The sequence below is a fragment of the Anabrus simplex genome, chromosome 9 (genome assembly GCF_040414725.1).
Source record: "Anabrus simplex isolate iqAnaSimp1 chromosome 9, ASM4041472v1, whole genome shotgun sequence".
Classification (NCBI taxonomy): Eukaryota; Metazoa; Arthropoda; class Insecta; order Orthoptera; family Tettigoniidae; genus Anabrus; species Anabrus simplex.
In genome coordinates this window covers 43,661,901-43,687,650 of record NC_090273.1, presented here as the reverse complement: position 1 = coordinate 43,687,650, position 25,750 = coordinate 43,661,901, and the positions used below count along the sequence as shown (strand labels likewise).

At 43.8% G+C, this 25,750-nt stretch overlaps 1 protein-coding gene across 1 annotated transcript in view; it reads left to right on the top strand.

Moving 5' to 3' along the window:
• Nucleotides 1-25,750, top strand: part of LOC136880850 (TOG array regulator of axonemal microtubules protein 1) — a 437,167-nt gene that overhangs the window by 79,065 nt on the left and 332,352 nt on the right. The window contains exon 5 of the mRNA XM_068229140.1: nucleotides 19,624-19,683. Within this exon, the coding sequence (XP_068085241.1) occupies nucleotides 19,624-19,683 (60 nt within the window). The remainder of the gene's footprint in view (nucleotides 1-19,623; nucleotides 19,684-25,750) is intronic.

The window sequence follows — 25,750 nt, the reverse complement described above, 5'->3', positions numbered from 1 at the left end:
GGCCTCCACATGTCTTTGGAGAAAATGTAACTCAAAACTAATATCAAGGCAGCACCAACAGAGCTGAAAGTAAACCAGGGGGCAATCAAACGGACAGATAAGTTTAAATATCTTGGTACCGGGCGAATTGGCCGTGCGGTTAGGGGCGCGCAGCTATGAGCTTGCATCCTGGAGATAGTGTGTTCGAACCATACTGTCGGCAGCCCTGTAAATGCTTTTCCGTGGTTTCCCATTTTCACACCAGGCAAATGCTGGGGCTGTACCTTAATTAAGGCCACGGCCGCTTCCTAACCACTCCTAACCCTTTCTTGTCCCAACGTCACCATAAGACCTATCTGTATCGGTGCGACGTAAAGCAAATTGCAAAAAAAGTTCTTGGTGAGTGGATAACACATCTCTGCAATACAGACTTTTGCTACGCGCATGAATAAAATCGAAATGGCTTACCACCTGACCAAAGACGTATACAACAAGAAGTTCATATTCTTGAACGCAAAACTCAGATATTAATGCACTGCCATAAGACCAGAAGCTTTTTATGTAGCGGAATTCCTTGCTATGAACAAGAAAGGTCTGATAGACGCCGAGGTGCCAAAATTTAGTCCCGCAGGAGTTCTTCTAAGTGCTAGTAAATCAACCGACACGAAGCTGACGTATTTGAGCACCTGACTGAGCCAGGATCGAATCTGCCAGGAAAGAAAGAAAGAGAGAAAGAAAGATTTTAAGGAAAATATTTGGTACAGTTAAATACAAATTGAATATAGATGTCGGCATAACGATGAGCTGCATACTCATGTCCAGACGATTTCTGATGTCATGCGGAAAAGTAGAATTGCATTTTATGGCCACTTGCTAGGAATGAAACCCACACGTTTATCGAACCAGAACTTAGATATGTGATAGATAAAAAGACCCAGCCAACTTGATTCAAGGAGGTAAAAAGGGGACCTACGGGAAAAAGAGATCACTTATGAAGATATAGCCAACGGCCGTAGCCGTGTTGAAAAAAACCGGATCTCGTGAGATCTCTGAAGTTAAGCAACATTGGGCGTGGTCAGGAGTTGGACGGGTTGCCACGCGCTGTTGGTGGGGGGGTAAGGGAATGGAGGAGCGGAAAGGAACTAGCCACTCTGCCGCACGTAAACTCCGGCTCAGGAACACCTCTGCGGAGGTTCGGACAGAATAACCCTTACCTTACTTCTGAAGATATACGAGAACACAACCCAGTCAGGAGGAAACTAAAAGACCACCAGGGTTTTCAAGAAAGGCCAAATTTGAAGACGGGAAAGCCGTGGACGGAGGAAAGAAAAGAGCAACGCCGGCAACGAATGAAGGAGCACTGGACAAAGATCAAAGCCCAGGGAAGACGTGGTCCTTAGTAGTCCGATACCGGGCGAGTTGGCCGTACGATTAGGGGAGATAGCGGGTTTGAATCCCACTGTCGGCAGCCCTGAAGATGCTTTTCAGTGATTTCCCGTTTTTACACCAGGCAAATGCTGGGGCTGTTTCTTAATTAAGGTCATAGCCGATTCCTTCCAACTCCTAGGCCTTTCCTATCCCATCGTCGCAATAAGACCTATCTGTGCCGGTGCGACGTAAAGCCAGTTGAAAAAAGTTACATATACCGTATGTAAGTTATACGACAGTATAATGGTCGATGAATTGTGCGTGTACTAAACAGAACACTTTAAATATACATACAACTTAAATTATTATTACCGGGCGAGTTGGCCGTGCGCGTAGAGGCGCGCGGCTGTGAGCTTGCATCCGGGAGATAGTAGGTTCGAATCCCACTATCGGCAGCCTTGAAGATGGTTTTCCGTGGTTTCCCATTTTTTTGCTAGTTGCTTTACGTCGCACCGACACAGATAGGTCTTATGGCGACGACGGGACAGGAAATGGCTAGGAGTGGGAAGGAAGCGGCCGTGGCCTTAATTAAGGTACAGCCCCAGCATTTGCCTGGTGTGAAAATGGGAAACCACGGAAAACCATTTTCAGGGCTGCCGACAGTGGGGTTCGAACCTACTATCTCCCGAATACTGGATACTGGCCTCATTTAAGCGACTGCAGCTTTCGAGCTCGTTGTTTCCCATTTTCACACCAGGCAAATGCTGGGGCTGTACCTTAATTAAGGCCACGGCCGCTTCCTTCCAACTCCTAGGCCTTTCCTATCCCATCGTCGCCATAAGACCTATCTGTGTCGGTGCGACGTAAAGCCCCTAGCAAAAAAAAAAAAAGAAATAGAAAAAAATTATTCTGGGGAACCCCCAGGGCCCGCGCACCACAATTTGTGAATGACACTCTGAGGCATTCTGTAATTCTGAGGGTATGTCATCAATCCGGTGTTCGTATATAGGTCTCTCTAAGCTTTGTCAAATTTCGTCCTCAATAATGTGTCTCCTATTTCATCAATGTAAACAACCTCTTCTTTTTCCAAAACCTTATCAGCTACCCTTTTCCCTTCGTACAATTCTTATACATAGCGTTGGTTGCAGCAGGAAGGGCATCCGGCCTAAAGGTGAGTTAATCAATGTTAATATTGACCCCAGACAATTCGGAAAAATGTCTAAAAATAAGATCATCGTGAACGATATTATCTGTGAGCTTGGTCTCGGAATTATTTTGATATGTATGTGAGGATCATGTTTCTTTTATGCCTTCTTCATATCCGTTGTCAGAATTGTGGAAAACAAATTAATGTCATTTACCAGACCCCACTGACCAGGTTCATATTCTCAAGAGTTATAAAAAATACAATGGTAAAAGTCAAGAGCTCGTTCGTTGATATCAGTGCAGTGAATCGGTCTGCAAGTCAGGCCTCAACAAGTTTTACGAGCCATACGTGGTCGAACGTGTGGAATCGCTATCTTAGACTTTACTGCTGCCTTTACGAGGTTATGACAATCAGTTGTAAAATTATTTTTTACTTATCGTTTGGCATTGCATATCACAAACATTACGAAATCAAATTCATATTATACATAATTTAAAGTCTGGCTTTTAATTTGTTAATAAAGCCTATCACGGCTGAATCTGCTTCCATAAAATCAATGAGTTTGCCTTTGTAGAAACTTAAAGATCACTCTTCTACTAAATGGCCGATGGTCTGCTTGGGAGTTTCACACCTGCATTCTAGGAGACGAGCTTGTTTCAATTTGCAGAGGACATCAGTACATCTGCCTTGATTTTTCAAATACTATTTAGAGTTTACCGCATTGTCCAAGACAAGTCCAAACAACTTTGAGTTTGTTATGACGTTTGCGATACTTTGTAATGAGAATGGCGATTTTTCGACCAATTCTAATTTCCAGATCTGCATTAGGCTGAAGTCACTTATATCAGATGCATTGCTGTACTGACTGGTGGATTTCGAGATCACAGTCTATTGGTTTCGGCAGCTGTGATATCCTGATAAATTGGCATCTGGTCTTCTTCTGCTTCTGCTACCTAGCGTTCTACCGCAAGTGCAGGGTCTGCTATTCAGTTCCTTAAACGCCATTTTGCATGGGCATGGATGCCGTTTGGCCTAAAGTCAATAACCCTCATATTCCGTTGTAGGGCATCTAGCCAGCGCTTTTTGGGTGTCCAGGTGGACGGACATCATTGACGTCAAAGTGGAAGGTGAGGTTGGCAAATGAGCCAGGCGCTGCACGAAGAACATGGCCTATCCCGCATTTTCCCCATAATTGGCGCAATGCCCATATTCTGACGAATTGTGTCATCCCGAATGGATGGATTAAGGAGATTTCATCGAACAGTGGGGCATTCGCATCTTGATGAGGTGAAATTGGCGTTAGGTGCATTTGTCGGACGGTCATCATTCAGCACCATATATAGCAACTGGGCGTATTTAGTCGTTGGCAGCTGTCTTATTATACTCTCGCACGTCTGAGTTCATCTGTTGGGATGTGACTCAATGCTGGTAGCCGAAATGTGGGTGTTGATTTGACTGTACTTGTAATGATCCTCATTGCCTGATTTCGTCTGAACATCGACAAGATTTTGGTAATTACTGTTGAGCCACGTTGGAGAAAAATACACAGCGGTCGAGAAAACCAGGTTGAGGGTTGTTGTACGTAGAGTGTCAGCTGAAGAAACTCAAGCAGTGTCGCACAACTCCAGAAGAGTGTTATTTTTAGACTTGAACTTTGAATATATTGGTTAGCTGACTGAGGCTACGAGGAGAAATATGAAGCCATTTATCAAGATTGTCACTGCACTTTGCGTTACAGAGTGACTCATAAGCACGGAGCTACTTTCTTAAGACTACTTGAGCAAATTGTGTCGTGTAAATTGGTGTCTGTCTATTCTGATCATCACCATCTTCATCCATTCACCAACCCCAGTTTCCCAGGTGCGGTTCAAAAGCACTGGCTATTAGGTCCTGTCATTTCATAATGTCAGTTCTTCCATATCTTCCCACTTCACTCCCTGTTTCTCGACCTTTGAGCTTACAATCTCCATTCATCGCCTAGTGCACCTCCGGAAGTTGAAATCTCGCTTCTTAAATTTCTCGACTTCCTGAAAAGGAATCGAACGCGCGTCCTACCGAGTTAACCGAGCACATTTTTACCGCCTCAGTCAGGCAGCCCCTTTGCAATAAAGGACGCGGTACTTAATAATATAAAGCAGGATTCACAAAAAATCTGATATTCTCTTTACTCTACTTTCGAAATATTTTTACTTTCCAGCAGCGGAAAATCTGACATAATAATATTATTAGATTGACGTCCCACTAACTACTTTTACGGTTTTCGAACACGCCTGGGTGCCGGAATTTAGTCCCGCGGGAATTGTTTTATGTGCCAGTAAATCTACCGACACGAGGCTGACGTATTTGAGCAGCTTCAAATACCACCAAATGAACCAGAATCGGACCTGCCAAATTGGGTCAGCAGGCCAGCGCCACAACCGTCTGAGCCACTCAGCCCGGCGAAAAAAAGAAAGAAAGAAAGAAAGAAAGAAAGAAAGAAAGAAAGAAAGGAAGATACGATCAGCAAGTGGTTTCCTTGCTCCCACGACCAGCTGGTAGCAGCGGCCGCTCGCCCTCCCAATAATTGATAACTAGGCCTACTGTCTGATGGTGTAGGCGGTGCGGAAGGTCTACGGCCTACCACATAACGATACGACTAATCGATAAATTACTTCCTGGGTTACTCAAGTACACGCTGACCATCTCAAAACAACATTCCCGTCGCACTGTTCCGGGTATCATTTTCTAGTATCGATTACACTACGGGTCGTGCCATGTAAGGATGAACTACAAACGGATTTAGTGCATTATTTGTTAACCCAGCGCTAAGCTTGTCATTTAGTCAGACAGAGAAAAATATGACAATAAGACCTGCAAAACAAGGAAATGAATAATGGAAATGAACCAGGGAATACAGTAAACATGTCAGGAGATGGCCTACTTAGACCCAATGTGTACTAGAGCTTGTTGGCCGTGCAGTTAACTGTGAGCTTGCTTTCGGGACATAGTGGGCTCAAATCCCACCGCACCGAGCTCGATAGCTGCAGTCGCTTAAGTGCGGCCAGTATCCAGTATTCGGGAGATAGTAGGTTCGAATCCCACTGTCGGCAGCCCTGAAAATGGGTTTCCGTGGTTTCCCATTTTCACACCAGGCAAATGCTGTGACTGTACCTTAATTAAGGCCACGGCCGCTTCCTTCCCAGTCCTAGCCCTTTCCTGCCCCATCGTCGCCATAAGACCTATCTGTGTCGGCGCGACGTAAAGCAACTAGCAAAAAAAATTCCCACCGTCGGCAGCCCGGTAGATGATTATCCGTGGTTTTCCATCTTCACACCAGGCAAATGACGGGGCTGCACCTTAATTAAGGCCACGGCCGCTTCCTTCCCAGTCCTAGCCCTTTCCTGCCCCATCGTCGCCATAAGACCTGCGTGTGTAAAACATTACCGGGATGATTCCAGCAGGGGCCGTGTTGTTGCTATCCGTGGCCTAAGTAAAGGTTACAGTGGTTGTTTGTACGCAGTCTGGTTTCAAAAAGCTCGTCAATTACTCGACATACCAAAGAGACTTCCCCCAGTTATCAGAGTTTGAGAGGGAGCGCATGATTGGACTGCGTGTGACTCGAGAGTCGTATCGACGAATTGCTGTTCGGGTATGCTGGGACGAGTGGGCCCGTGACAGCACGCACATGGGATACAGAAACTGAGTTCAGGACATCCTCCACTGAGCACTAGGAAAATGCCTGGTGTGAAACTGGGAAACCACGGAAAACCATGTGCAGGACTGCTGACAGCGGGGTTCGAACCCACTATTTCCAGGATGCAATTTCACAGCTGCGCGCCCCTAACCGCACGGCAAACTCGCCCGGTGGTTATGTTTGAAATACTTTGTACATCTCTCTGAACTTTTTGAATATTTACCTCATAGTTGATTTTTATACCAGAACGAAGAGATCGAGGTCCACCTCTGAGGTCCGGGTCCGATTACCGTCTCTGCCACGAAATTTGACAAGTGGTATGAGGGCTGGAAAGGTATTCACTTAACCTCCGGAGGTCATCTGAGTAGAAGGGGTTCGATTCCCACCTCAGCCATCCTCGAAGTGGTTTCCCACTTCTCCTCCGGGCAAATACCGGTATGGTACCGTACCTAACTTAAGGCCACGGCCGCTTCCTTCCCTCTTCCTTGTCTATCGCTTCCGATCTTCCCATCCCCCGACAAGGCCCCTGTTCAGCCTAGCAGGTGAGGCCGCTTGGCCGAGGTACTGGTCCTCCTCCCCGATCAAATGAGTCACGCTCCAGGACACTGCACTTGAGGCGATAGAGGTGGGGCCCGCGCAGAGTCCGGGGGAAAAAAACAACCCTGGACGGTAAAATGACTAAGGAAGGAAGAGAAGGAATCAATCAACCAATCAATCAATACTGATCTGCATTTAGGGCAGTCGCCCAGGTGGCAGATTCCCTATCTGTTGCTTTCCTAGCCTTTTCCGAAATGATTTCAAAGACATTGGAAATTTATTGAACATCTCCCTTGGTAAGTTATTCCAATCCCTAAATCAGATGTAAAAAGGATGAAATTGCACAGGGCCAAAGAGAGCCAGGGAACGAGTACGTCACGACAAACCACTAAAGGGTCAGGATGCCCATCTACATGCCTCATAATCTCAGCAACATGAGAGGTCGGCACAAATGTAATCATGCATAAGCTAAATAACAGCTCTGTCAACAACGTATACAACAATTAATATTCAATACATTACTTAGAATATGCATCTTTACCGTTCGACTTTTTGGCTGAATGATCAGCGTCGAGGCCTTCGATTCATAGAGTCCCGGGTTCGATTCCTGGCCGGGTTGGGGATCTTAATCGTGTGTGGTCAGTTATTCTAGCTCGGGGAGTGGGTATTTTCTCCAACACTTTCCTCTTCATGTTCAGAAAACACACCATACTACCAACACCCACAGTAAAGCGCAACAGGAATTACTTCCCTCCATATAGGGTTGGCGTCAAGTAGGAGATCGGACCGTAAAACAGGGCCAAATCCAAATATGCGACACAGTTCGCACCCGCGACTCGACAGGGGTGGGAAGAAAAAGAAGAAAAATATTCGACTTTACCATCCCATTTCCCCTCGTCAAGTCTTGATTTCTTTCAATCCTGATGGTATTAGGATTGCGAGGCGTAGGGAGTCTTTTCACATATTGACTCTTCCCTTTCCTAGTTAATAATAATAATAATAATAATAATAATAATAATAATAATAATAATAATAATAATAATAATAATAATAATGTCCGGCTCCATGGCTAAATGGTTAGCGTGCTGGCCTTTGGTCACAGGGGTCCCGGGTTCGATTCCCGGCAGGGTTGGTAATTTTGACCTAAATTGGTTAATTTCGCTGGCACGGGGGCTGGGTGTATGTGTCGTCTTCATCATCATTTCATCCTCATAACGACGCGCAGGTCACCTACGGGTGTCAAATCAAAAGACCTGCATCTGGCGAGCCGAACATGTCCTCGGACACTCCCGGCACTAAAAGCCATACGCTATTTCATTTTTTCAATAATAATAATAATAATAATAATAATAATAATAATAATAATAATAATAATAATGTTTTGGGCTTTCTGTCCCACTAACTAATTTTATGGTCTTCGGAGACGTGCCGACGTGCCGAAATTTAATCCCGCGGGAATTCTCTTATGTGCCAGTAAATCTACCGACACGAGTCTGACGTATCTGAGCACCTTCAAATACCACCAGGATCGAATCTACAAGTTGGGGTCAGAGGGCCAGCGCACTATCGTTCGAGCTACTCAGCCCGGCTACAAAGGAGAATTTACTTGCTTGTTATTTACGATTTTACAACAGTATGCATTCACTTCTACCTTGCAGACAACTCGCTAGGGGTCGCTACTGTAGCAAACACGACCAATACTCTATTTTATGATTTTTCTTGCTAATCAGCTGGATTGGTTTAAACTTTAAACAGCTAAGAGAATTCGTGAGCAAGGGCATCCCTATGAGTGAATGTGGTAGTAGCTGCAGTAATCGTCCAGCTTTAGATATACCTGTAGGTAAAACTTTAAAAGCTTTTAACACTTCGACAAAAATAAGTTTTAAAAATATTTTTCTGATAATAAAGTATTACTTCTGGAATGAAAAGAACCATAATAATAAATTTTGTCTTCTTTCTTAATCCGTTTGCCTTCCAGGGTTGGGTTCTCGCTCGGACTCAGCGAGGGATCCCACCTCTACCGCCTCAAGGGCAGTGTCCTGGAGGTTGAGACTTTTGGGTTGGGGATACAACTGGGGGGTAGACCAGTACCTCTCTCAGGTGGCCTTGCCTGCTACGCTGAACAGGGGCCATGTGGGGGGATGGAAAGATTGGAAGGGATAGACAAGGAAGAGGGAAGAAAGCGGCCGTGGTCTAAGTTAGGTACCATCCCGGAATTTCTCAGGAGGAGAGGTGGGAAACCACGGAAAACCACTTCGAGAATGGCTGAGATGGGTACCTTCCTCCACTCAGTTGACCTCCCGAGGCTGAGTGGACCCCGTTTCAGCCCTCGTACCACTTTTCATGTTTTGCGGCAGAGCCGGAAATCGAACCCGGCCCTTCGGGAGTTGCAACAATATTTGTAAGAAATAATACATTGCGCACTCAAGGGAAAGTCATCTTTACCATCCAATTTCCCCTGATCAAATCTTGATTTCTTTTAACCCCGAAGTTATTGGGTTTGCGAGGTATGGGGAGTTATTTTCACGTATTGAATCTTCCCTTCATTTTGGCAATACCTTCATACTTCAAAGATTCGGAAATATTCCTTTTATTTTATGAATGACTTAGCAAAGGATGGTTCTCTAGTTGCAATTCCCTTTAAAACAATAATCACTAGTACGATCATAACCCTCTTAAAGCAATTAAAACCTGAAATAACCCTTGTTACAAGGAAACAATAGCTGAGGTGCCCGCACATTGCAATCATTAACACTCTCAAGATTATTCCGTGATACTCAACTTGCGTGTAGATGTAGGTCGCCTTTCTTGTGATTATGTTTAAAAAAAAAAAACAATAAATACTTGTCTCACATCGATCACATCTCCACACGTGCAGAAGTGTGTCGGCCTATGCACAGAATACATTCTTCTCAGCACTGTTTGTCTAATGTGGAAACAGGAAGACCTAAGCGTTTGTTTTTATTGGAACATTCGAAGAAATGTTTCCTAATTAAATGCCACCCACATCTTTCACTAGACTGGTGTTATGTCTACCAGCAGGATCAGCTCTCTCTTTGAGAATAGTGTATATTTTCTCATTCCCTCATATTTGCATTTTCCTGTACCTACCACACACACCTCCAGGTTTCCAGTACCTTCCTGATACTCTGCTGTTGAATACTGGATTTATGATTTTTTGTACTTGTTCGAACTCGAGTCTTTGAATGACAGAGCATGGCACGGTCATGGGTTTCCAACTTGCAAGTTTGAAAATATAATGGCAGATGATCTTCTGTAGTTAAAGTTGCTTCCTGAATTCCACCATACGTAACACTAGCAATACAAAGGTATGTTTGTCCCTGCATTACCAACGGGGGACTGAGAAGCCCACTAAGATACTTTTGTTTACGTTATCCTCAATTACAAGTGAGTTATATGGATATTTTATTTAATTAATTAGATCTGATTCATCCAAAACTTCATAAAGGTTCATTAATTCCAGAGGTAGTTAAGTCTGCTAAAAATTGCATTAACTATACCCATTTTTATATGTATATCAGAACTTTCTTTTTTCTAAGAAGATTTAAAACTTACCTCGAAGCAACTGGCTGAAAAGTTAGGCTATTCATACGAGCCAGTGGTCTCAATTCCCGGCGCATTCTGATACTATTTTATAATGTATCAATAATAATAATAATAATAATAATAATAATAATAATAATAATAATAATAATAATAATATGTTACAATTGACAGCGTCCCCCTACTTTAAATACCTCGGTGAATTTATCGAACCGACAGGCCTTGAAAAGATCTCACAACAAACTCGTCTCCAAAAAATTAAAAGAGCGTTAGGGTTAGTTCAAAACATCTACAACAAAAAATCCATGCCGAGACATACAATCCCCCTGTGGGTGGGGGCGGCACGGTATCCGCTGCCTGTCGTTAGAGGCGAATAAAAGGGGCTCCAGGGGCTCTGAACTTTGGAGCATAGATTGGCGACCACGGGGCCCTTAGCTGAGTCCTGGCATTGCTTCCACTTACTTGTGCCAGGCTCCTCACTTTCATCTATCCTATCCGACCTTCCTTCGTCAACTCTTGTTCTTTTCCGACCCCGACGCTGTTAGGTTTGCGAGGGCTAGGGAGTCTTTCATTTTCACGCCCTTCATGACCCTTGTCTTCCTTTGGCCGTTATCTTCATTTTTCGAAGTATCGGATCCCTTCCATTTTTTCCGTCTGATTAGTGTTATATAGGGAATGGCTGCCTAGTTGTACTTCCTCTCAAAACAATAATCACCACCACCGAGACAGACAAAAATTCGACATTACAACACAGTCATAAAATCAACAGTCCTGTACGCATGTGAAACATTGTCACTCAAGACAAAACAAGAACTTGAAGAAATCAAAACAGAAGAGAGGAAAATCATTAGGAAAATCTTAGGAACAAGATACACCCAAGACGGTTACCGGCTACAGTCAGTCAAAACAATCGAAAAGTTCTCAAACATCAACATTGAAATTAGGAAAAGTCGAATGAAATTCTTCGGCCATCTAACGAGATTACCAGAAAATCAATTGACAAAAAGGATAATAAATTATGTAACCTCGCTTAAGAACTCAACACCCTGGCTTAACGAACTTCAAAAGGACCTCAAAAACGCAAACATAAGTTCAACAAACATATTTTGACACAAAGTAAATAACTGGGAAGATACACCAGAGCAACCACAACAAAATCATTACAGACCAAAGTGGTCGGCAGAACGTAAACAAGCCTTCTCATTGATTAAATGATTTATTGGTCCAGGGATCATACTATTTTGCTGTTTGAACTGCCCGCGCTAGTCATATGGACAAAGATAATGAGAATTCACAGACATAGCACTTCCATTCGTCGGTGCAAGCCCTGGACCTCAAGAAAGAAACAAAAGACGAGAAGCGGAATGAGCAACATAAAGAAAACGACACCCAATTAATTCAAACAACTTCAGTGAGCGAAGACATCACACACGAACGTGTCAGACAAACAAAACACACACGGAAGCGCTGCGACGTAGCAGAAAAATTAGTTGTAATGTAGTAAAGTATGTATCCATGTTATTCCCTGCAAGTAAAATATGTCGTACTATTTCTTAATTTACCGCAGATTTTAGACTTTATTTGAGGAAAATAAATTATTATATTCCATTTGGAACAAATATTACAATGATATTTCGCCGATAACTTTGGTCTATATAACCTTTAAAAAAATGGCGTATGGCTTTTAGTGCCGGGAGTGTCCGAGGACAAGTTCGGCTCGCCAGATGCAGGTCTTTTGATTTGACACCCGTAGGCGACCTGCGTCCAGTCCCCGTGCCAGCGAAATTAACCAATTAAGGTTAAAATTCCCGAACCTGCCGGGAATCGAACCCGGGACCCCTGTGGCAAAAGGCCAGCACGCTAACCATTTAGCCATGGAGCCTATATAACCTAATCTGGCAATTAAAGAAACGAGGATTATCCGAACAATTCTTGGTCCCAACCTCGAAGATGGTATTTACAGACTTCGGACTAACTTAGAAATATACACCCACACTGCAAAGGTATCAAGCGTAACCCGAAAAAGAAGAATAACTATTTACGTTCACCTCTTCAGATTGCCAGCTGAAAGAATTTATCAACGTTTGTTATCCTACTTCAGAAGTCTCAAAACGATTCCTCCTTGGCTGGTGGAGATCGATAAGGATCTTTTAAAGTGCGGAATCACAGAAACAATCAACTCCGAGCACCACTTATACACAAACTTAGACAGGTGCATCAAGAAAAAGTCCCAACTTGTCCATTCTCGATCATGGAAGAAAGCACACTCCGAAAGGGTGAAAACCTGGTGGCCCGCAAGAAGACAAACAGTTGAGATCTCGTGCTCTTTAGTGGCCTTACGATGAATAATAATAATAATAATAATAATAATAATAATAATAATAATAATAATAATAACGTAGGCCTACATCTTTTTTTTTTAAATACAAAGGAAAAAGGTTCGCTTGAATGGGCATTAATTCTTACCGTATTCACTAAAAGATTTTGTTCTTTTGTGTCAAGTCGTTGGATGATATTTAGTACACCGTTGATTACATAGTACACGTAACACATTTGCCTCTCGGGCCGTGGAATGGTCTCATTGAACATATCTTATGGTAAATGAAATGACATAGGGCTATGGCTTTTAGTGCCGGGAGTGTCCGAGGACTAGATCGGCTCGCCGTATGCCGGTCTTTTGATTTGACTCCCGTAGGCGACCTGTGCGTCGTGATGAGGATGAAATGCAGCTGAAGACATCACATACACCCAGTCCCCGTGCCAGCGGAATGAACCAATTATGGGTAAAATTTCCGACCCTGCCGGAAATAAAACACGGGACCCCTGTGACAAAAGGCCAGCACGCTAACCTTTTAGCCATGGAGCCGGACATATCTTATGGTGTAAACCACGAATGGCGAGTTTCGTTATTATGTATGTTCAGTCGTCAGCCCTAAGGCTGGTTGGATCCTCAACAGCTCTGCCATCAGCTGTCATAGATGGCCTAGGCATCACTGAAGAGGCGTACTAGGGAAATGAGGAGTGCGGTAGTTTCCTGTTGCTTTCCTCACTGAGCCAGAAGTTGCTATTACATATCAGTCTGCCAAGCCCACTGAAATGCATGCATCAACTGACCTTATGAGCAACGTTTTCACACCATTCATAGCAGGGACTGGCTGCAGAAGGAATGGCATTACTAGCATCACTCATACTTCAGTCACTTTCATTTTGTCAAAGCCAAGGATAAGACTGAGACAGATCAATGAAAGTAACAAAATTGCTCTAGCAGTGCACTGTAAACACTAGGTCCTGCCAGTAAAGGCATAGTTTCCTTATTATATGGCTTTAATCTTGATTCTCGTTGATCCACGTTCTATCCATCATGTTGTCAGTAATATAAAAGTCTTGGTCGATCTCTTTCCTCTTTGCCTGTCTACACTCCAATAGGTGTATAGATGGTGCTGTAGGTGGCAATTATAATTTCATCCTAAGGTCCTCTATGTAGAAATATTTTTTCGCTAGCTCGTAAACTAATCTTGTAGGGGCCAATTTTATTATCCAACTCTTATTGCACATTTTAAGATAATAATAATAATAATAATAATAATAATAATAATAATAATTTCCTCCTCTGTGATGTAGTGGTTAGCGTGATTACCTGACACCCCCCGGAGGCCCGGGTTCGATTCCCGGCACTGCCACGAAACTTGAATAGTCCTACGAGGGCTGGAACGGGGTCCACTCAGCCTTGGGAGGGAAGCTGAGTAGAAGGGGTTCGATTGCCACCTCAGCCGTCCTCGAAGTGGTTTTCTATGTTTTCCCACTGCTTCTCTAGGCAAATGCCGGGATGGTACCGTACCTAACATAAGGTCACAGCCGCTTCCATCCCTCATCCTTGTCTATCCCTTCCGACCTTTCCATCCCCGCACAAGGCCCCTGTTCAGCACAGCAGGTGAGGCCACCTGGGCGAGGTACTGGCCCTCTTCCCAGTTGTTCCACCGAGCCAAAGTTACACGCTCCAGGACACTGTCCTTGAGGCGGTAGAAGTGGGATCCCTCTCTGAGTCAGAGAGAAAAACCAACCCTGGAGGGAAAAATTGATTAAGAAATAATAATAATAATAATAATAATAATAATAATAATAATAATAATAATAATAATAATAATACCCGTGTGGGGATTTACCGGTTACCTCCATCGGGCGCGTCCCATTGGAATTGGGGAAGCTCGCTGGCTCTGCCAGAGTCAGAGGGTAGTAGGGAAATAAAATACCACCGTGAAAAAAAAACTGGTCACTTGCCAGGGTTACGGCGAAGACTGGTAAATGACCAGAAGCCAGAAAACATCTTGAGGCAACCTCTAGGGCTAACAACCCTAGTTGTAAAAGGATGGGTACCCGTCCAAAGCAAAGTCAAGTCAAAAAGCATGATGGCACAACATTTCAAGAAACATACCCCAGGGGGTAAATCTTCGGATAAATCCCTCGTCGTGAATGCCACGGCGCACGAGTCTCGTTCGGATTCTGGGGGAGACTCGACATCATGCAAGAGATGAGTCGGAGCGTCTCGGTGTACCCCGAAGAGTCAAAAACTCAGGCCAAAATCTAAAACCTTTCTAGCAACTTTCAACATAAATTCACTTACACAAACTGGCAAGCTGAAAACCCTCACCAAAGCTCTTCACGAAAATCAGATATCCATAATGGCCCTACAGGAAACAAGGTACCCAGATGAAGAGATTTTTGAATCCGAAGGCTACCGATTTTTCAAGAGCAAAGCGCAAAGAGGAATCCTCAATGGAGCTGTGATGCTTGGAACCGCGTTTGCTGTTAGAACCAAGATCCTTAAATCGGTTGCAAATTTCGAACCTGTGAATGACAGATTGTCTATACTCACAATTAAATGCGCGAACAAAACCTACGCCCTAGTTAACGCACATGCTCCTACAAACGATAAGAACAAGTCTGATCCAGACGAAGATGATAATTTCTGGGACCTACTGGATGAAAAATTAAACAAAATCCCCAAACACCATGTCAAGCTTCTTTTGGGTGACTTCAGTGCCCAACTAGGTCGTGAACAGAAGTACAAGAAAGTTATAGGAAATTACCCTGCTCACAAAAGAACCAATCCCAACGGCAAAAGACTGGTGTCCATTTGCGAAAATCACAACCTGCAGGTCATGTCGACCCACTTTCGCCATCTACCCAGAAAGCAAATGACTTGGCGTTCTCCCGTCCAAGCTCTCGAAGAGTTCCAAATTGATCACGTTGCAATCTCCAGGAGAAACAGCCCTGACATTATGAATGTTAAGGTAAAGAAAGGCATCAATGTGGCCTCAGATCATTATATGTCTCTTATCAAATTCAAACCAATTCCCGCAAACACAAGGAAGACAACCAAACAGATCACACGCTTCGACAACGATAAACTTCGGCAAAGGGTCGAGGAGTTCCAGGAGAAGGCTAGACCAAATGACTGTGACTTTAACAACGCCAAAAATCTCCTTGTTGAGGCTGCCAAAGACGTTGCAGAAATCAAGAGAAGCAAAAAGCATGCCTGCTGGAATGGTACCTGCGAATCAGTCCTCCAAGAAAGACTCAATGCATGGAAACAGTACTACTCTACGAAATCAGAAAATGATTGGGAAACCTACAAAACCCAACGTGCCCAAGCAGCTAGGGTGTTCAGAACTGAGAAACGTAAATACGAAAAATCTCTCGTTGAAAAGATAGAACAAAACTTTAGGAAGAATGAAAGCAGAGAGTACTACAGAGCCTTCAAACGCAAACTCACTGGCTATAAACCACCATCTCCATGCTTTGAGCGAAAGGACGGCACACTGGCGACGTCAAATGAAGAAAATTGCAGCATTCCGGCAGATTACTTCAAGAAGTTACTTAATTGCTCTAAACCGCAAAGCGCCATTGAGACTAAGGAACCCTTACTCAGGTACCCAGATTCCAGACCACCCGATAGAGATGAAATCAAGCGCCACATTGCCCGTCTCAAAAATAACAAAGCGCCGGGTGAAGACTCAGTAGTAGCAGAACTATGGAAATATGCCCCAGAGGAATCACTTGATATCTTGCAAAAGCAAATAGAAGAAATTTGGAACAAGGAGACCCTACCCGAAGATTGGAAAATAGCTTTGATCCATCCACTACACAAAAAAGGCAGCATGAAGAACATCAACAACTACAGAGGAATATCTTTGCTACCCGTGACTTACAAAATTCTATCACTTGCCATCCTGGAGCGTTTGGAAGCACAAGTCGAACATCAAATAGGTGAATACCAAGGAGGGTTCAGAAAAGGTCGCTCAACAGCTGAACAGATCCAAAATCTCAAAACGATCATCAGATATTGTACACTAAGGTCCAAGCAGTATGTGTCTGTCTTTGTGGACTTTAAGAAAGCGTACGACTCCATTGACCGAGAAGTCCTGCTAAACATCTTTAATGAATTTGGAGTTGATTTGAAACTGCTGGCATTAATTAGAGCCACCCTGACCGATACAAAATCCAAGGTGAAGTTCCACGGATGTCTCTCGCATTCCTTTGACATCAAAACAGGAGTCCGACAAGGTGATGGGCTATCCCCGATACTCTTCAACTGTGTTCTTGAAAAGATCATCAGAACCTGGCGGGTGAGATTACAGGAAACCAACTACAGTCCATTGAGAATAGGAACCAAATCCAAGGGGATCGCAACAGACTGCTTAGCATTTGCCGATGATATTGCTGTTCTCTCAAACGACATAGAAACCGCTAGAGCTCAAGTTGAAATTTTAAAGGAAATTGCCGAACAAACTGGTTTGCAGATATCGTTTGAGAAAACAGAAGTAATGACTAACATCAAAGAGGCTCCACCAAAACTCCATACAAAATACGGGGACATCACCCGAGTAGACAAATTCAAATGCCTGGGTGAGATCATCATGAAAAATGGACTGGACAAAGAAGCACTTCAGGAGCGAGTACGCAAACTGGAAATAGCCTACCAAACATCCCGCACAATCTACAACAAAAAATGCCTTTCCCAAAACACCAAGATACGTCACTATGAAACAGTTCTGAAGCCAGTAGTTCTATATGCAGCCGAAACCCTGTCTCTAAATGCCAACAAAGGACTCCTTGAAGAACTGGAGAAAAGAGAACGCAAAATTGTGAGAGGAATCTTGGGATCAAAGTACAGAAATGGAATCCATCAAAAGAGATCCAACAAGGAAGTCTACAGCAAAATAGAGAAAATTACCGACACAATCAGAAAAAGACGGGCACGATTTTACGGTCATCTGAAAAGAATGGACGGAAGAAAGTTAACTAAAGAAATCTTTCACTTTTTTGATTCAAACCCCAAAACCACAATTCCCCGGTTTAGAAATACCAAAGAAGACCTGCAAATGCTACATATCTCAGCTGAAGACGCCCTTAACAGAGATCTCTTCCGCAAGAAAATATTGACGAACGGGTTAAACCGAGACGAGCAACCGAAGAGAAGACACGGTGCCCCTTGGACAGAGGAGCGTAAGCAGGCCCACTCACAAAGAATGAGGGAAATTTGGACTCTAAAGAAGGCCAAGTTCAGTGTCAAATGTAACAAGACTTAACGTGGTCCTTGATGGCCCCAGCGAATTATATATAATAATAATAATAATAATAATAATAATAATAATAATAATAATAATAATAATAATAATAATTCAGCCGCACGTGTAGAGATAGCGTGCCGGCCTCCTACCTGAAGATCCCCTGTTCGATTCTCGGGCAGTCCAGGGAATTTCAACGAGGGCTGAGGGGTGGAACGGCGTTGTGAGACCAACTGAAGAGGTGTCTTACACGCGAGGCAGTCGGCCTGCTCAAAAAGCCAAGCAATACGGTTCTTATAACACTAAATGTTTAGCCCTAAGTAATTGTTAGTTCTGTCAGCCTGTATCACACACTGTCATCATTCCTCCCCATTGTTAAATGTTATCACCAAATACAGTATAGACAAATGGGAGAACTAAATGAGAACTGCGCCTCAGGGCTATGTACTGAATGAATGTAATACAGTTTTAACGTACCTACTGTAGCTCTATTAGTTTGCATGATTAAGTATGTCTGCTGTATTATCGCTTATCACTTCTTGGCGCGTTCAATGTGAGTAATACTCTAATACTTGCTACCTATCCCTAACATGCTTAAGACATATTTTATCTTTTTTAAGTCTTATTTAGCTAGTTTATGGGCATATTTGCTTGCATATTTTATACCTCTTTAGGACATAAACATTCGAAACCTAGTTATCATATTAAGGAAGTAGTTAAGAAAGGGTATAGATCTCTTCACACCGGACGAGTTGGCCGTGCGGTTAGGGGCGCGCGGCTGTGAGCTTGCATCCGGGAAATAGTGGGTTCGAATCCCACTGTCGGCAGTCGGTTTTCCGTGGTTTCCCATTTTCACACCAGGCAAATGCTGGGGCTGTACCTTAATTAAGGCCACAGGCGCTTCCTTCCAACTCCTACGCCTTTCCTATCCCATAGTCGTCATAAAACCTATCTGTGTCGGTGCGACGTAAAGCCACTAGCAAAAAAAAAAAAAGGAAGATCTCTTCAGATGGTTATGAGTTTGAAAATATTTAGGGGTTTTAGTAAGGATGTAAAGAAGAATGCGTATAAGCCTCTGGTAAGACCGAAGTTAGAGTATGGCTCCAATGTATTGGACCCTCACCAGCACTACTTGATACGAGAACTGGAAAAGATTCAAAGGAAATCAGCGGTGTAGTGTTACTAAAATGTTGCGTACTTTGGACTGAGAAGACTTCGGAGTAAGGAGACGAGATGCTCGGCTATGTTAAATGTTTTGAGCTGTCAGGGGTGAGTTGGCGTGGAGTGACGTAAGTAGAGGAATAAGCTCGAGTGGTGTTTTTAAAAGTTGTAAAGATCATAATATGAAGGTAAAGTTGGAATTCAAGAGGACAGATTGGGGCAAATGTTCATTTATAGGACGAGGAGTGAGGAACTGGAATAAACTATCAAGAGAAAGGTTCAATAAATTTCTAAGTTCGTAGAAAATATTTAAGAAAATGCTAAGTCATTAATTATAAACTAATTTAAATATGAAATCAACAATTGCTGATGCTTGTTGTTTTAAGGGGCCTAACATCGAAGGTCATCGGCCCCAAATCAACAATTGATAGGGAATCTGCCACCCGGGTCAACCACCCTAAATGCACATTATTGATGATTGATATCACATGTTCCAGGAGTTGGAACAGGGTATAATTTATCTGGAAGCCCCAACCGCCACGTTAACTTCGTTTGTAGCTACTGGGACTCCATCGTATCAATTCTCATCATTACTTCTCATTGTTAAATGATGTCACGTGTTCCAGGAGGACTCGAAGCAGTCGACCAGTTCCTTGGAAGCCAAAACTTCATCTCTACAGTCACCGGTAGGTGGTACCAGTCGATCATATCAATGCTCCTTATTATTAAATGTTGTCACGTATTCCAGCAGGACTGGAAACAGGGCACCATTTGCCTGGAAACCCAAACCGCCACGCTACCTTCGCTGGCAGCTGCTGGTACTCCATCGTATCAATTCTCATCACTACTTCTCATTGTTAAATGTATTCACTAGGTAGCAGATGTTGTTGAAATGTCTTCCTTCTTTTTTTTTCCTTTTGCATTAGGACGTTGCTCAGTAGAATAGAATTCATTATGTGATATAACAAACGATAATAACACCTGTTTACTTTGTATTATTTTATATTTTTTGCCGATTTGGGATGATCAGTCATTATTTCAAATTTCAAGAAAGTTGTAGATCAGTATATAACATTTTGAGCAATTTTAGTTTAAATTTCTTAAAATAATTTACGCATGAATTATTTATTTTTCTTTATTCTATATATTTTTATTCTTTCTTCTTTCTTAATCCATTTAGCGTCCAGGGTAGGTTTTTCCCTCGGACTCAGTGAGGGATGCCACCTCTACCGCCTCAAGGGCAGTGTCCTGGTGCATAGGACTTTGGGTTGGAAGATACAACTGGGGAGGAGGATCAATACCTCGCCCAGGTGGCCTCACAGAGGCTTTGAAGGGGGATGGGAAGATAGGAAGGAATAGACAAGGAGGTGTAAGGAAGCGGTCGTAGCCTTAAGTTAGGTACCATCCCGGCATTTGCCTGGAGGAGAAGTGGGAAACCACGGAAAAACCACTTCGAAGATGGTTGAGATGGGAATCGAAATCCCTCTGCTCAGTTGATCTCCCGAGGCTTAGTGGACCCCGTTCCAGCCCTCGCACCACTTTTAAAATTTCTTGGTAGAGCCTGGAATCGAACCCGAGCCTCCGGGGGTGGCAGCTAATCATACTAACCACTACACCACAAAGGCGGACATATTTTTTATGTATGGTTAAATTTGCTAAATATCACTCCCGAACAAGCAAACTGACCAGCAATCGTTAGTGACTAAGAAAGCAAAAGAAAGGTATCATACGTGTGAGTTTTGTGTTTACTGGATATGTGTAGGAACTCAATAGATCACTCTGATAATTAGGAGAAAGTATTTCTTAATGTGTCTCAAGCACAAGGAACGCACCAGACTTCGCACCGGCCTCTACAGCCGGTCCTTCACCCCCGCATACATCAAGGTCAAGAATAAATAGAAACGAGAAGGGATTGGAAACAATAGTTAACTTTCCGCTTCAGTGTAGAATTGTCCGGCTCCATGGCTAAATTGTTAGCGTGCTGGCCTTTGGTCAGAGGGGTCCCGGGTTCGATTCCCGGCAGGGTCGAGAATTTTAACCTTAATTGATTAATTTCTCTGCCACGGGGACTGCGTGTATGTGTCGTCTTCATCATCATGTCATCGTCATCACGACGCGCAGGTCGCCTACGAGCGTCTAATCAAAAGACCTGCACCTGGCGAACCGAACATATCCTCGGACACTCGCGGCACTAAAAGCCATACGCCATTTCACTTTTCAGTGCAGAATTGTCCTCGTAAGTAGTTTTGTACAAGAGAAATGTCAAACGTGAAACCAGCTCAAAGTATATTTTAATATCAGCTAGTGAATAAATTTGGAAAAGACCTAGTTACAACAGATGGGCGTGTTTTATTTTGTAAATGACTCGTTGGCTGAATGGTCTGAATGGTCAGCGTACTCTCCTTCGGTTCAGAGGGTCCCGGGTTCGATTCCCGGCCGGGTCGGGGATTTTAACCTTCATTGGTTAATTCCAGTGGCCCGGGGGCTGGGTGTTTGTGCTGTCCCCAACATCCCTGCAACTCACACACCACACATAACACTATCCTCCACCACAATAACATGCAGTTGCCTACAAATGGCAGATGCCGCCCACCCTCATCGGAGGGTCTGCCTTACAAGAGCTGCACTCGGCTAGAAATAGCCGCACGAAATTATATATATATATTGTAAATTGTGCAGTGTTAAAGTGAGTTGTGGAAAGCACATTAACCTTTTGAAGCACAATATGCGTATTTATTTTGAAAATGTCCAGGACGTGTTTATTTCTTCCATATCTACTTAGCAGAATATCATAATAATGATTTTGAATTTTTTTTAGTGTTTTGGTGTGGGTGGTATTAGGTGGTACATATAATATACCAGCGTGCCAGTTGATCTGGGTCATTGTAAACCAATATATGCTAAAGATTAGAAATATGTCGCGTTTTACCATTATTTTCTCTATTCTAAACAATAGTGAATTTAATTGACACAAATAAAATATATCAAACACAAAAGTAAATTATTTATAAAAATATTGCAATGCTTCTCTAATTACGAGTAATACTATCCTAACAGCCCGCCTCTGTAGTGTAGTGGTTAGTGTGATTAGCTGCCACCCCCGGAGGTCCGGGTTCGATTCCCGGCTCTGCCACGAAATTTGCAAAAAATGAGGTACGAGGGCTGGAACGGGGTCATTCAGCCTCGGAAGGTGAACTGAATAGAGGTGGGTTCGATTCCAACCTCAGCTATCCTGGAAGTGGTTTTCCGTGGTTTCCCACTTCTCCTCCAGGCAAATGCCGGGATGGTACCTAACTTAAGGCCACGGCCGCTTCCTTCCCTCTTCCTTGCCTAGCCCTTCCAATCTTCAAATCCCGCCGCAAGGCCCCTGCTCAGCATAGCAGGTGAGGCCCCCTGGGCGAGGTACTGGTCATCCTCTCCAGTTGTATCCCCGACCCAGGGTCTGAATCTCCAGGACACTGACCTTGAGGCGGTAGAGGTGGGATCCCTCGCTTAGTCCGAAGGAAAAACCGACCCTGGATGGTAAACAGATTACGAACGAACGAACGATCCTAACATTTGTGGAAAACTCTTGGACAGATGTTTTCTTTTTGCTCAAGTTTTACGACGGAATATTACGTTTTTAGCACATCCAGATGGTGCGAACTTGCTTGTCCGTGCTGCATTTGACTGAGCGCCGGACTGTTGAACGCTCTGGTTATTGAGTTGGACCAAATACTTTAATACACGGATTTATACACACATTAAAGTATTTGGTTCAACTCTGCAGTCGTTCATCTTGTAGAACAGGGCCTCTGGTGCATGCACTGTGCACGGTGCAAAAGACGACTTCGTAGGTTGACCAGAGTGCAGACCCCCCACTCCTCGATTTGGAGCAATAGAGCTATCTCTCTCTTTCCCCACGCCTGTCTCGCTCGCTCCGCCTGTCTCCCTCTTCCTCACTTGCTCCGTAGCGCTCCAAATCCGAGCCGAGTTGAGCCGAGTTGAGCCGAGCTTAGCCGAGTAGCCCAGAGACGAAGCGTTGGTCCTAGCCGAGCCGAATGGGACCGATGCACTGTGCACAGGAACTCTGCGCCTCAATTTGCACGCGTGAGATTTTGGGCGTTTGAGAGGCCCTGTTGTAGAACATGTGGCTTACGTTTCGTTACCTGAATTTCATTTCTAGTTGATTGTCTTGTATAAGAATTGACTGAAATAACATCCATCACAATTTATTTCAAAGAAGTGTTATTTCATTCCTACCCTATTGGTAGGCGGGCCGTCAGCTATACAAAGTAGCTCTTAGGCCGTAGATGCATATAAGAAAGGAAAGACTCCATCACAAGGGAATAGAGAAAAGTTAGCTTATAATCCCCGCTGTCGATATTTACGTGGTACATACCACTCACTTTTCCCACGTGAGATACATAAACATTCTAAAGTAAACCAAAATGATTATCACTTACATTAGCTCGGATATCTAGTGAATTATTCAGCAGAAATAAACAGCACAAAGGTACATTTCTAGAGCCTGACACACCGAAGTTCATTTCCCTCAAGTAAGAACAACTGAGCATAAGGCGCACTCTATCCACAAAGTTAAGAACTAGTAGAAAAGTGCAAAGTGACAGTAGCAGAAATTTACCATCATGCAGCGTCCTCAGAATGAATAAGTGGTATATATTTCCTACCGCCTTGCAGTACTTCAAAGAGTTAAGCGACAAAAACATCTGAATATCGTCGCCATAAGACCTATCTGTGTCGGTGCGACGTAAAGCAAAAAAAAAAAAAAAAAAAACTGAAAACCGTAACCAGTGCGAAGAGCAAGTGCTTGCAGGTTCTTCAAGGGTATCCAGCAAATAATTATATCCATGTTTATAACAGTTCCAAGTAAATTAAGAGATAATGTTCTCCTTTTTCTTCTCCTTCTTCTTATTTTTCTACCGCTTTTCACACATCTGTGGGGTCGCGGGTGCGAACTGTGTCGCACATGTGGATTTAGCTCTGTTTTACGGCGGGATGCCCTTCCTGACGCCAACCCTATATGGAGGGATGTAATCACTATTGCCTCTTTCTGAGGTGGTTGGTCCCCGGGCCAGAAGAATTAATCAGACACGATTAAAATCTTCGACCCAGCCGGGAATCAAATCCGGTACCCTCTGAACCGAAGGCCTCAACGCTGACCATTCATCCAATGAGTCGGACAAATTAGGAGATATTATTATTTCTATAAAACAAGAACTATGCGATGAACAGAGCAGGGAGATACTGAATTACTAATATAAAACCATTGTTACACAGTCACCACAATTCAGTTCAATCAAAGTCCATGGCTAAATGGTTAGCGTGCTGGCCTTTAATCACAGGCATCCCGGGTTTGACTCCCGGCAGGGTCGGGAATTTTAACCTTCATTGGTTAATTCCAATGGCCCGGGGACTGGGAGTTTGTGCTGTCCCCAACATCCCTGCAACTAACACACCACACATAACACTATCCTCCACCACAATAATACACAGTTACCTACACATGGCAGATGCTGCCCACCCTCATCGGAGGGTCTGCCTTTCAAGGGCTGCACTCCGCTAGAAATAGCCACACGAAATTTAAAAAAATGTTCAATCAAAGTCCGGCTCCATGGCTAAATGGTTAGCGTGCTGGCCTTTAATCACAGGGATCCCGGGTTTGACTCCCGGCAGGGTCGGGAATTTTAACCTTCATTGGTTAATTCCAATGGCCCGGGGACTGGGTGTTTGTGCTGTCCCCAACATCCCTGCAACTAACACACCACACATAACACTATCCTCCACCACAATAATACGCAGTTACCTACACATGGCAGATGCCGCCCACCCTCATCGGAGGGTCTGTCTTTCAAGGGCTCCACTCGGCTAGAAATAGCCACACGAAATTTTTAAAAAAGTTCAATCAAAATCCGGCTCCTTGGCTAAATGGTTAGCGTGCTGGCCTTTAATCACAGGGATCCCGGGTTTGACTCCCGGCAGGGTCGGGAATTTTAACCATCATTGGTTAATTCCGCTGACACGGGAGCTGGGTGTACTATATGTGTCGTCTTCATCATCATTCCATCCTCATCATGACGGACAGGTCGCCTACGGGCGTCAAATCAAGAGACCTGCACCTGGCTAGGTGAAGTCCTCGGACACATCCTGACATCAAAAGCCATACGCCATTTCATTTCAGTTTAATCAAAGATTTTAAACTCATTTTAAAAGTGATTTTATAGCACTTTTTCACAAATTTAGCCAACGGCCGTAGCCGTGTTGAAACACGGATCCCGTGAGATCTCCGAAGTTAAGCAACATTGGGCGTGATCAGGAGTTGGATGGGTTGCCACGCGCTGTTGGTGGAGGGTAAGGGAATGGAGGAGCGGAAAGGAACTGGCCACCCTACCACACGTAAACTCCGGCTCAGGAACACCTCTTCGGAGGTTCGGATCTGCCTTCAAGCAGAATAACCCTTACCTTACCATAAATTAAAGGCCATTTCTTCGATCATTTTCAGTGATGTTTTGGTCGTCGAAATCCGCCCCTTAGTTATCACATGTTCCTGAAGGACTGCAAGCAGAGGATCATTTCCCTGGAAGCCCCAACCACTACGCTACCTCCCGTGGTATCTGCTGGTATTCTATCATATAAATTCTCATCACTACTTCTGGGTGTTAAATGTAGGGGATATGGAACTGCGCCCATGGTCAGTGGTATTTCCAGATCTTAAAATTAGGCCCATTGAACGCTGCCCATAATCAACTCGGT